General features: G+C 32.9%; 1 protein-coding gene across 5 annotated transcripts in view; it reads right to left on the reverse strand.

Moving 5' to 3' along the window:
- The window catches only part of LanB1 (laminin subunit beta-1), a 157,635-nt gene that overhangs the window by 95,708 nt on the left and 47,954 nt on the right, over positions 1-13,973 (reverse strand). For all 5 annotated transcript variants that reach the window (XM_035368911.2, XM_085807483.1, XM_085807482.1 and 2 more), the window contains 2 exons: positions 12,269-12,448; positions 6,720-6,826 (listed from right to left, as the gene is read on the reverse strand). In XM_035368911.2, the coding sequence (XP_035224802.1) occupies positions 6,720-6,826; positions 12,269-12,448 (287 nt within the window). The remainder of the gene's footprint in view (positions 1-6,719; positions 6,827-12,268; positions 12,449-13,973) is intronic.

Raw genomic sequence — 13,973 nt, forward strand, 5'->3', positions numbered from 1 at the left:
CGGGATCTTCGGCACAGTGGTCAGAGACGCTAACCACTATACTGGTTGGGCAGCTTTTTTTAATAATGTTTAATCATTTTTATTTGTAATCCCTTTTACTCTTTTCTGGAAACTTTAAAATCATGCAGCATAGTAGAATGCACAATGCTTTAATGGATAACGCTGCTTAGATAGCTGTGATTAGCCCAATGGAATGCTACACTTTAGTTAAAACACATTTTTAATACCTTGTATTTTAAAGAATTGTTCCAATACTGCTGACAATCAAAGAAAAATCTAAATGAAAACCTGAAAGAGATGTATAGTGGGAAAGATGCTAATGCTGAAAAAACTTAGGGCTTGGTTTAAAAATGTTCATGAAAAAGATGTGGCAGTCAATGGTTAATTCATATAGCAGAAAGCTAAAGAAACAGAAATGGAAACAACAACAACAACAAAAAAAAAAAAAAAAAAAAAAAAAGAGCCTAGTAGCAAGAGATGACTGGTTTATAAAATAAAGGAAAAATAAACTTATAAACTTTACAACTACATTAACACGGTGTTCTCAAACTGACAGCCTCTGAAGCAATTTTACATGTACTGCAAATCCATTTCCTGAAAATTAACTAGCATTATTATGACAAGAATTTGAAGAAAAATTTAACAGTTTAATGGTTTGGAATCCAATTTTAAATTATTTTCATTACCAAAAGCAAATGCGAGTAATACTCTAGAAAATCTAGAAATGTAGCTAATTAATTTACACCGTGATGTAAATTTTATTCGAAGATACAAATTTGATTAACTTTTATTAGTATTTGTCAAAAGATAAATATTCTCAGTTAAGAATTTTTGCATTAAGAATAATCACTTTGTTTGGGAGCACATTTACATGTGAACATTTTTTCCACAATTGAAAATTAATACATCTATGAAAAGAACCAGACTACTGATGAGTATTTACAATTTGTGATGAAGATACTTTCCAGTAATTTTCTTCTAAGATTACCCACTTTCTGAAAATCGATAAGCCATGAGGTTGTTATAGCTGAAATGCATATTAAGAAACAAAGAAGCTTATAATTATTTACTTACAAATATGTATTTTTTGTATGCATCATAGAAAAACCTAATAAATAAATGAGAGGTTGTCATTATTTACTCTTAAGTTTTGTCTCTCCTGGAAAGTTTTCACATATTTCTTTTCAATTTAAGTTATAAGTAAAGCAATAACCCTGATATACTTCAATTACTTAAATAAATGTCAGTCTGAAATTCTTAATATTTAGCTGTGAATAAACTTAAATTGCAAAGTAACCAACAGAAATTTTTAGCAGATCCCAACCTTTAGATTTCAGACAGAAAATAAATTGAAATTTTTTCTTATACATTTTCAGAAATAAGTCATTTTTTTTTTTTTTTTTTTAAATTTAGTAAACAAATTTTTTTCTTCCTCTTTCTTGATTGTGGCTTGTCAGCTACTTTCAGATAGTGCATTTGGTCCCTGCACAATTCGAGTCTGAGATCACTGTATTAATGATAAAGAAATACATGCTGATCTAACTTGTAGACTCCCAAGATTGTTTATTGTATTTACTCATGGAGATCTATACTCTGATGTTCTCAGCCCTGGGGACATTCTCAGCCATGAACTACTCATAATCATCATCAATCTGAGTAGGTAGTGCTTCCAGGCAATAAGACAATTGGCTCATGTAGTTTCTCCTACGGTTAGTGAGCTGATGAAGACCACGTACCCAGGATTGGCGAGACTGTCTAGGCTTTGAGACAGTTTTCATGGTCCTTTTATGCAACATTCTTGTAAATCTGTTCCTCTCACCTAATAAAGAGCTGAACCAAATGGTGGGGATGTGTAGAGGAGCGTATAACTCAAGAACATTATACAACTACTTATTTGCTTTAGAAACAATGCTTTATTTTCTACAAAATACTGGCCTACATCATCATGCATATTTGAAATATGTGACCATCTTCTACAGCATCAGTAAGTGAGTTAAAAAAGAAAACTAACTTATCAGAAGGAAAATCCCTGATGCTTCAAGCAGCAGAATCTATCAATGGACTATAAGTACAATCATAGGTATGGTTATCTATAATTTTCAATGCAAACTTTTGAGGTGGACAAAGAAATGAAGTATGATATCCTTCAAACTGACAACCATAAAATATAATGGAACAGTTCTATATTGCCCGTTCTACTGGGCCAACTGACAAAATTCAAATTGTGTTTTTCATGTCTCAAAAGCACGACTTATATTTGATTATATATTTATATATTTGATTATATTTGATTTATATATAGCATTGTTCTAACATAGGTATTTTGACACAAAATCGGACTTTTACCTAAATAACATACCAATTTCTTTTCTATATTTCAATTCTATGACTCAAATTATGCCAAGATATTAAATTTTGTAAAATTTGGTGCGAAATTTTAGGAGAAATTCAAATATTTATCTTGGGAAAATGTTTTCAGTTTGCGCTAAGAATAATTCACTTGGTGAACTTATCAATATGTGGCAACCAATTTTCCTTTCCCATCCATTATGGCAGAGCAGAAAAAAAGGCACTCGTTCTACCTTTTTATATTGTGCCTGAGCGGAGAAAACGTCACATCGTTTCTACTTCCAAATAATTTTAGCAAAAGTGTCTAAACCACATTTGATGCTTTATCACTTTTAACAAATATACCAAATTTCTAAATGGGCCGATATATAAATTTCCGTATATCTTCGGAAATTTTGAATAAAATACTGCAATTTTTTGCAGGTACGCTTAGAAATATGTCTACTTTCAGATGATGGTAAAAATTTTATAGATTATAATTCAGAAATTTTTTTGAAAAATTTATAAAAATCATTCAAAAATAAATCAAATGAATGAATTTTATTTGGAATGAACCTAAATTTCAAAACATGAAAGGAAGAATCAAACAAGTTTAATAATAAAAATAGAGATTAATAAATATATACCAAACTCAATTAACATTGAGAGCTAATTTTTTAAAAACTACTTGCGCGATTTTTACATAACTTCGTAGTCTGGCGTAATTTGAGTCGCAGAATTGAAATACGGGAAAAAAATTTGGTATGTTACTTCAGAAAAAGTCTGATTTAGAGTCAAAATAACTATATTACAATGATGCTATATATAAATCTAATACATATCTTAAGTCCCGCTTTCGAGACATGGAAAACGCAAGTTGAATTTCATCAATCGGCTCAGTAGAATGGGAGATACAGAACTGTCCCCCCCTTTTTTTTGCGCAGTGTACATGTCTGCTTTAATTATACTGAAGTTATCCATTTAGCAACAAATGTACATCCATAATTCAACTTTCGGATCAAGGGATTATTACGGCAATGAAAGAATATTATCACAAGTTGACTTTTTATAACATAGATGATATGGATATAAGTGCAAATGAGTAAGGTAAATGCATTTTCTGAATATGTCTTCAGCCGCATTTGTTTTGGTTTGGTTTATTTAATTACGGCAAAGCACACTAGGACTATCTGCCTAAGGAGAGGGATGCCTTCGTGGAGGACTTTCTAAGGGAAACTGGCTCATATACATGTTACACATGGGGAAAACCACGAAAACTCCCATGCAGCCAGCCCGTTCGTGGGATTCGAACCTCGGACCGAACTACCAGTGTTCAGTGGCTTTACTGCTCAGCCGCTGGTGGGCCCTTCAGCAGCATTTGAGAAAAGACAATGAAGAATTGTTTTAAGCACACCATACTTTTAATGAATGATCAAATAAAAGAAATTGAAGATAAGGGGAAAAAATGAATTATCAAATAAAGGAAACCGAAGTACGGAAAAAAAAAAAAAAACAGCAATATCTCTGGTAGAGAAAAATCTAATTTGCAGTACTAATGACAAAAGAAACCATCAGATATAAATCCAAGCAAATCCTGTCGAACACTTTCTGAAGAGAGGATGAAACTGGTTAATTTGTTACAAATGCTGAGATGAGGGATACTCCCGAAATTGGAAACAGGATCATTCAGAATCTTCAAAAATTTGATATACACAGCTCATACATAAACTTTGCAAAACAACTGTTGCCATCATTTACAAATTGCTTTTTTCTAATTAAAATACTGTAAAAATAAGCTTTTATATGTTTCTAGTATGTTTATATTAAATTAGTTATTTATATTAGAAAGTATTATACATATTAGAAATATATAAGATGTGTTCAAATGAAAAGGTATGAAACTCCGTAACAAATAAACAGGAGCAAATATGAATATACTGGTTTGGCATAACATAGTGAGTTATCTAAGGACATGAATGTAGCATCCAACGTGGTTGTTCACAAGCGCTGGCTGTACACATGATACAGGAGAGAAGTAGGCAGTTGTGTGTTCCATCTAATTGATGTGGCAGTGCGTGTGAGAACATCATGGCATTTACATTGCAAAATTTAACAAGTGAGGAGCAGCAAGGTGTTATCAAATTTCTGACTCTGAAAGGGGTTTCACCACCCGATACTCATCAGTACATGGTGGACGTATACGAGGAGACTGTGTGCCCAACAAATCAGTGAGAAAAGTGGAGTGCCAGTTTTCGTGAAGGCTAACAGTGTTTGAGTGATGACCTGAGGCCAGGCCAGGTAAAAATAGCCGATCTCATCAATAAGGCAAACAGCCTGGTGAGAAGTGACGTCTCAAAGGGAAGCATTTTAGCTTGGATGCTGAATTGAAGGACACAGTGGAAGACTGGCTCCTGTCTTAGCTACAGGAATCTTGTAAAGAGGGAATCCTTTGGCTCGTAAAACAGTGGGATAGTTGTGCTCAGGCATTCTGTGATTACTTGTAAATGTGTGTGTGTGATTATGGCAAAGCCTCGAGGGCTATCTGCCTAAGGGTAAGGATGCCTTCGTGGAGGACTTTTTAAGGGAAACTGGCTTGTATACACGTTACACATGGGGAAAACCACGAAAACGCCCATGCAGCCAGCCCGTTCGTGGGATTCGAACCTCGGACCGAACTACCAGTGTTCAGCGACATTACCGCTCGCCCGCTGGTGGGCCGATTACTTGTAAATAAAGTCTGTAGTGTCGTTTTGTACCATTTCATTTGAATATCCCTCATATTAAAAAAAATGAATCCAAAAAATTCCAGCAATATTTTGAAAGATACTTTTTCACACCATTTGATGCCATCAAAGTACCCATGGACAGACGTCATGGCATTAAACTGTGCCTGCTGTATGTCCTAGCTGAAACACTGCTTCAGATACAAAATTCTCTTTCACATGTGACTGCATGACCAGAATCTTTATCTAATAGTTAGTTATATAAATTGAGGAAAATTAAACCATTTTTCTCCTTTAAAAATAAATAAAAAGGAATTAATAAATTTATTTCAAGAAATATCATGAAGACAAGATAGAAAACAATTACTTTTGATTTGGTTTACATTTAGTTCACTTAAAGAATTCACTACCTGCCCATTGGTATTTACTTTACATAATATCTCTTGACATTTTATGGCAAACAAATACTTATAACAATATGCACAAATAAAATATTTGGTAAAGGCATGCAATCAGTGAACAAATGTTTACAGACAAAAACAGGTTGAAGCAAGCACCTATACATCCATTTTGGCATATTTTGTATTGCTTGGCCTTATTAAGTGCTCAGGTTTTGCCCTGCAGGGAATTCCAAGGGACAGCACCCCAGGGAGGGTGGTCCCAGGGTCCCCTGATTTCGGCTCATTATACATTTTAAGCGACCCCTTGCCACACAGACACTATACACTATACTCTCAAACATCTATACTTTCCCCATATTTGAACCTGGGCCTATCAGTATGAGAGTCAGAGACATTAACTGTTATGTCATCTCTTAATTTTAAAGACAGATTCACATTACATATGTAGAAAAGTGCAAAACAGTTCATATAAGCTGATATTTTAGACAAGAATCAAATCCAGGACCAGGGCCAGCGCTAAGCTTTCTGCTACCCAGTGTTAATTCTACCGCATGGTTTCTTCCTAAATTCTAAAACTTTTGCCATCTAGTGCAACTGCACTAATTGCACTAGCACTAGTGATGGACCTGCCTGGAGAGAACTATAGCAACTGGCTATAATTTTCTTCTAAACCAATAAGGGTAGCATATCTTAATTATTCTGACATATTCGCCACTTTTTTAAAACTGTCAAAATACCAGAGAATATGTATACCAATTCTTATGACTATTTTCCATTAAAAATTTTTAAAAAGCATATTTGATTATACTTATTTATGAGAAAGAAAATTTATTTCATCATTTTTATTCTAGTACTTTTATATATCAAAATCAAGACAATTTTTTAAACTGTCACTGATACAGAAACATTCTCATTTGCAGTTAATGCTAATAAAATAAAATTTTTGCATACAAGGGCTATTAGGCCTAATATTTATTTGCTTATACGTAAAAACCATAACAATACTTTTAATTTTTCTACAATAATCAGTAATTGTTAAGCAAGTTATAAAAAATTCATGGAAATGAAATCCTAAGAAAAGTTTACTAAAACAAATCTACACAGTTTACAATAAAATATAATTGTCATTTAATGTATTAATAGTTAAAAAACTGAAACTCATTTCAGAACAAAAATGACTTAAAACATTGTTATTAATTAGTCATGAATCTCAATGTAGAAAGTACATTTATAATTAAAAACAACAAAAACTAAACAATTAACATACCAAACACTGATTACAATATCTGTTAATAACATTCCTTTTACAATTACAATTTCCAGTATCTTGATCACATGCATTGCCAACTGTACCAGCAGGATAACAAGAACATGCTGAAAAATTAAGACAAAGAAAAATAGAAAAAGATTATATTACTTCAAATTTACATTGAAACAATATTGTATAGAAATTATTTACAAAAAATACTATTCTGAAAGAAACATTAAAAAAAAAAAAAGATCTGTGCAGTAAACACTTATGCTAATATCTGTGTATTTTGCATTCACACATTTAGCTCTACTATGAATGATAATCCTTTTTGCACAATGCTCTTTAAAATTCCATGGTGACAACTTCATCGAATAATAAATAAACACTAAATTCTTAAGCTAAATTTCTGTCTGAAGGAGAATACACTACTACTAAAAATATTCCACTTAGGAGGAGAGGACTAAACACACTGCGAATAAAAGCAAACCCAATTAAAAACAGATTTAAGGGAAGTTAACAATGTAAATTTTTGCAGCTAGATTAAACCACACTAAAAAAGATCAATGAGCACATTTATCAAATAGTTTGTATGATACTCTCTGGCTGAAATGTGCACTCGAGAATACAATTCATCCTTTCAGTAGCACTGCTGATCATTTGCAACAGTAGTGAACATTCTAAGTGCCTGCCAAGAGTCCTTGGAAGCTACTACTGCAACTCACAATAGATCTCCTTACAAGTCCCCTACAAGCTCTTACCCAATTCAGGTCTACCAATTTCAGAGGCCACTGTGTACCTAGAATTATTTCTTTCTTTAAGAATGTCTGTTTGCTATAGAGTTTACCTAAATACAGCAAAGCAAATGAGTGTCATCTGCCAAAAGGAAGGGTTTAGTTATTTAAATATAGAGACGTCATGAAGGCCATATGCCTAAGAGGAGGGATGCCTTTGTGAAGGACTTTCTGAGGAAAACTGGCTCATATTCACATTACACATGAAAAATAACACCAAAACCAATTACGCAGGCAGTATGTTCCCTGGATATCGAACCCAAGGCAGATTGAGCTATTAGTATCGAGGGGTCTTAACTACTCAAGCTAATGGTGGGCCCCAAATAGAAGGTATTCTTTCAGAAAAAACTTTGTAAAGCAAACTGGCATATCACACTACATTTAGAAAAAACATGAAAATGCCCATATGACCAGCTGATTTTCAAGAATTTGAACTCAGGTCAAACCACCAGTACTTGGGAGTGTGAATTACTTCACCACTGGTAAGTAAGTACAAATATCACTGAACCAGGTAAGCTCCATTGGACCATGTTTTATTGTCTATACATATTCTGTCAGTATCCACTATAGCAACAATGTGGTACAAAAATAAAGTATACAAACAGTAAGGTGCAAAATTTCACAGAGATATCAAAATTAGTTATTCAAACGCCATTAAAACCATGAACATCAACATGGGTCTTCATTACTGCTCCAGCACATAATAGCTGCCTCCTCAGCAACAATATCTTTCTAAGGCCCATATCACATGGCATTTGTTTCACACGAACAACTGTTTCGGAGAATTTTTCTGCCTGCTTTACTTTGAAAGAAGGACGTGTAACTTTTTCCTTCCTTTCCAAAAAAATTGCAAGTTGTTCGTTTTCAACAAATCAGCTATCAGCTTCAAATGCTATCAGCTTGTTTGCAATGGGGAAGCAGTTTCACCGGTGTTAACCTCAAAGCGATCTATGGTGATTGGCTGTTATGACAAAGCAGAAAAATTGTTCCAAACAGTTGTTCTTTCGAAACAAATCAACGTGTGATAGCAGCCTAAGATAACTTTCACTCAGTATCAAGTCAGGAATTCTCTTCACATAAAAACCTTCAGGAATCATTCTGAAAGTTAAATTGGATTCAACCACAGAGTATGAAGCTACAGCACAGCAATCAGCATCTAAATGATATAATGCTAGTGACAAAGCTAAGTGTCCCATCAATACCAAGACCACATCTATGGCATAACATCATGTTTGCTGATAAATTATATTTCTGCTTATACCATTGTGACCACCTTAACTGCATGCACACACACCAAGGAAAATAAACTTTGGGAAGTTTGAATCATTCATCTTTAAACTAGCCCAGCACCTGTATTGATGGCATGGAGTCCCTTCATGTACACATCATTTTCACTCTGTCTAGTAATTTGACCAGGCAGTGTTACATTACTGAGGCTTTAATGTCAATGTTTATGCCACATCACCCATGTTTTAAAAGGGCAATAAGAGACTGCATATTGCATATACTGTCCTATGCTTGCACAATACACAGAGACTCACTTTCTACCTTGGCAAGTACATTCTCCAGATATCTCAGCAATTTGTCAATGCTTGCAGCAACATTGGTGTGACAATATCTGCTAATCAGTATGGCACTCGAATTCTGATATAAATCTAAAGCCACATGGACTTAAATAACTGCTATTCAAAGCATGTTCAACTCCAGGGTCAGTAGTTCCCTCATAATGTAGGAATTTTAATAGCTAGCAGTGCATTAAATATGAAGTTCATGATTGTCAAAATTGAATATTTTAAAATTTCAGGAAATCCCTGAAACAATACTGCATCACCAAATATAACAATAATACATGCTTTCAAATGTCTAACAGTTTTTCTTTTAACAGTATGTGCATAACAAATGAGCAGATTCATTGGCAGTTTTCTGGATATTGCTTACCTATTGATCCAATTTATAAATTCTAATTGATACTAAGAATTTGGCTGCTTTATAGAAATTGCTTCCTCAATGTTTCAGCAAGTATAAAATTTATGCTTAGAAATAAAGTTAGCAAACTGTTTATGTTTTACTCTGGTTAGCGACTGCTTATTAGCTGTATTAAAAGCATATGACAGTTGTAGATGATTTCGGCAGTTTTTTACAATTCTCCATCTAAACATATTTAATTTGGCACATATAATTTTTGTAAAACATACAGTTTTCATTTTTTTACTGTACATCATCTGTGCTATATATTTATTTCACAATCAGCATATCTATTACAATATGAAAACTGTATCATTTGCCCATTGCAAAACTGGAGCATAAAGAATTTTCCAACAAAAATTTTTCAGAACTTCACTGAATTCTGCCTGCTATTTTTAACAAAAATCGCTTCCTTGTTTAAGTTAGTTCATATTGATAAAAAGAATAAAATTTTTCTTGCATGAGCAGTTGTATGACAGCCTACTTCCAAAAATGACTACTCTTTAAAGCAATCAGTATTTCTGAGAACAGAATTAAATGTCTGCATAAGTTCATCTTTCAGAAATGGCCACCTTCAAGGAAGAACGAAATCATTAGAAATTAGAGGCGGTAGCCTCTGAAAAGATTCACAGTATTGTTTCCAATCATAAGGGAGGGGGAACTGAAAATCACAAATGAAATGTATGTAAATGAAGGTTACCATTTTACATTCCTTATTTTATATTTTCATTCCAAGAATCAATCATTTATGAAATTTGGAAATAGCATTGCATCACCAAATATTATAATTCACATATTTTTATTTGCATTTTAGCAGCTAAACTTTTTTACTTCCTCATACAAATTAAAGGAAGTATAGCAATCACAAAATATTCCAGGTATTATATTTCTATGAAAATATCCATTTTTACTGCCATAGAATGCAATTTAGCAATGTTTTTGCATGACTTCTGTACTTAGGATAGAATAAAAGACTCTTTTTTTTCCCCCCATAGGAATTGATTTAAATGGAATCAGAAGAGATTTTTTTTTTTTTTTTTTTTTGTGGTGTCTGTACGTACGCATCTTACATACCTTAAAAAGAACTAGCCTCAGAACATTGAAATTTTATATACAGAGCTGCTATAACATGCAGTTGTACACCTCTCTTTTTGGTTGCAATCGGCCGCAACAAAAGTGATTGCAACCATGAGCTCAGTTTTTTCCCCCTTATATGTTGGTAAATTCTGCATTTTCTCTTTAAAAATGATTGAATTGTGTTGTTATCTTCCAGTTAAGGTTTCTTGCCTTTAGTTAATCTGCATGCGATAGTTGTAGAATTATCAACAATTTAAAAGTTAAGTGCAGCTAAGCTTAATTTTTTTTACCATAGCAGACATATTTGTTTACATTTGAAACTTAGCAGAACAGTGAATTACGTCAGTTTATTTTCAATTTTGCACCTTCAGTGCCTTTTTACTGAGTGTCTTTTTATGAAATATAAAATTTGGAAACTTTCAGATTTCTTTCTTTTTATATTTTTCTATATTTCTAAATTTTTAATAAAGATATTTTGTTGTTTTTTTTTTCCCTTGTTGCGAAGTGAGAACTGAATTAATTGAATGAGAAATACATATCTGATAAAATTCAAGGAAATAATTTTAAATGAAATGTAGCCAAAAAAATGCATATAATTTAATATCCCACAAAAGGACATTGTGGTGTACACATCAAACTTTTATCACAATGTAATTTTAAATGAACAGACTAATATGTACACCTTTCAGAAGTAAATGTTGGCAGAACTCCTTTGCTGGAGATTCATGGGCCTAAGTTAAATGAGTTGACATGTTAACAAAGGGACATACATAGCAGGTCTAGATCATCCAGCAAATAATCGACCCTCAAAATGTCTATGCAAAATAGTATGTTGAAATATTAGCCTTCTTCTGTTAGTACAGATACAAGAAGCCAATTGTAACATTGCTGGTCTTTCACAACATATTTTACTTTAACACAGAACATAAGAGTGTTTATCACTGAAATAATTCTGCAGGATTCAGCTCTATACTATTTATAGATAATTTATCACTTAATAATGATGCCACAGTCAGCTGACTCTGCATTGAATATTAAGTTCTCTAACAATATCAGATTACCTTGCACCAATTTAAAATTTCTAAGCATTCCAATGCATTTGTCATACAAACATATATGAATTTACTTGCGATTTCTAATTAATCTATAGCACATTTCTTAAAACTAATTGCATCTGAAGTGCATGTAATAAATGTTCAATTATATATATTCTTAAACCTTGGATTATATTTTGCACAAATTTCATCTGCATATTTGAAATTACCAATAATGTTATTTCAAGCTTATAACTTTTAGGTTTTAACAACAGCTCTGATATAGCTATCTATCTAGTTTTTATAGCATATATATACATACTGATGCTCATCATATCATTATACACACACACACACACACACACACACACACATATATATATAAATAAATAAATAGAGAAGGATAGCAGTTGGACATGTTCAGGTTCAAAATTATATAGCACATTGTAAAAAAAGTGAGACATTTGACAAATACAAGTTTGAAATTTTTTTAAATGTCATTCAGAAAGTAATTCCAAGCTTTTACTCCATACCCAAGATGTTTAAAGTTTTTAAAGATATTAAAACACATATACTAACTTAAGATACAATTTTTAACACTAATTTATTCACAATTAAAGTTAAACCTATTCTAATTGACAGAGCTAAATTATGCAACTGATATATACAGTACACAGAGAAAGATAGAAAAACTTACTTTCACAGCCTTCAGGATTATCACCACGAAAATTCCAATAACCATTTTTGCAGCGATCACACCTACGCCCATCAACATTTCTTTTGCAATGGCATCGACCAGCAATCATCCCCGAGAAAGTATCAGTTCGGGCATCACATATGCCTTCATCTAAGGACCCATTAGGATCACAGTCACAAGCTGTTAAAAAAATAAATGACATAATCAATAAATAAATTTTAATAATTTGATTTTTGCACCCTCACCAAAGAGTGTTCATGAGACAATGCAGTACAAAAAGTATTTATGTGGCAAACCACATATGCACATAGTAGATGTGTGCTTTGCCCAGTGCAGATATTATATGTATGCCAAGTTTGTGCAAATCTCTGATGTTCTTTTAAGTAGTTAAAAAAGTAGATTTAAGTAATTTAAGATCGATTTATAGTGAAAATAATATAAGTTTTGGAAAGAAAAATATTAAATCATTATTTTGTTAAAGTATTAAAAATGTTAAGTAATTATGTACACAGTTTTTGCACACTTGAACACTAACTGCATTTATAACATATAAGTACATACACACATTCTTAAGGGGTTATAAAATGTTACACCACGGATTCCTTGACAGGCTTAATCAATCCCTAAGCATGACCATTCTGCCTCTGTCAGAGGGTGTATTGACTGTGCTAAAAATGGCAACATGCTTACAGAATGGCGAGAGTAGCATGACAGTACTTTATGATATACTGATGTGTCAGTACTCCTAATATTTATTGCATGTGCTTTGTTCTTGATGCTAATGAAAGGTGATATGCATCAAATAGCTAACGGCCAAACCAAGACTCTCTACTAACAAGATATATAATAGATAGGTAAACAAGGGATTCAACTAGTGGCCATGCCATTAGTAGAATAAGATTCATTATGGAACATATTTTTCCACTCGACAAATTTTATGGTTCTAGCATGATACCATTGCAGCATTTCACTACTACATTTTGGATTAAAGGATAGTCTTTGAAAAGGTCAGCAAGTCTGAAAACCTGCTTCACTCTATGCAGCCAATCTGTCATACACTTATATTTGAGCATTTAAAGAGATTTACATTTAAGCATTCAAAGAGATTTGAATGCTCAACTACAAACATGTATGCAACAATAATTTGTGCTTATACAGAAGCACAAATCTCTTTGGACTTCAACGTACACTAGTATGCAAAACTTAAGCAACTTTTTTGATTTTGATTATAATTTCCAAAAATATTAACTGGGAGACATGAAATTCATACTAAAAATACATAATGTAGTATTTAAAAGAAGAGGAAAGTATAATAGCAAAAAAAAAAAAAAAAAAATGAATAGGAAACATGCAGCACAGAATGAATAAAAAAATAAAGATTTTATCGACATTTTGGTGTTGGTACAAAAAAACTGGCCAAGAAGGAGAGCAACAAACCAAAGAGCCTTGGTAAGGGATATGACTTTCCTTAATAGCAATGGTTGCATTGCACCATCTATGAATACTCAATACCAGAGTTCCCATTCTTTAAGGGACATCTGTTTCAGTTGTCTGGTATTCTCCAGAAGGTTAGATCGTGCCACCAGGCATGCCTCTAAACTATACCACACATGTTCAATGGGATTTAAATCAGAGGAGCATGCTGGCCAGTCCACTCTGATAATATTGTTACGAAATGTACAGGCGCGGTAAGATGGCTTCCTCA

The sequence above is a fragment of the Stegodyphus dumicola genome, chromosome X1, assembly GCF_044657685.1.
Source record: "Stegodyphus dumicola isolate Sdum_Otavi_A_Nest chromosome X1, ASM4465768v1".
Classification (NCBI taxonomy): Eukaryota; Metazoa; Arthropoda; class Arachnida; order Araneae; family Eresidae; genus Stegodyphus; species Stegodyphus dumicola.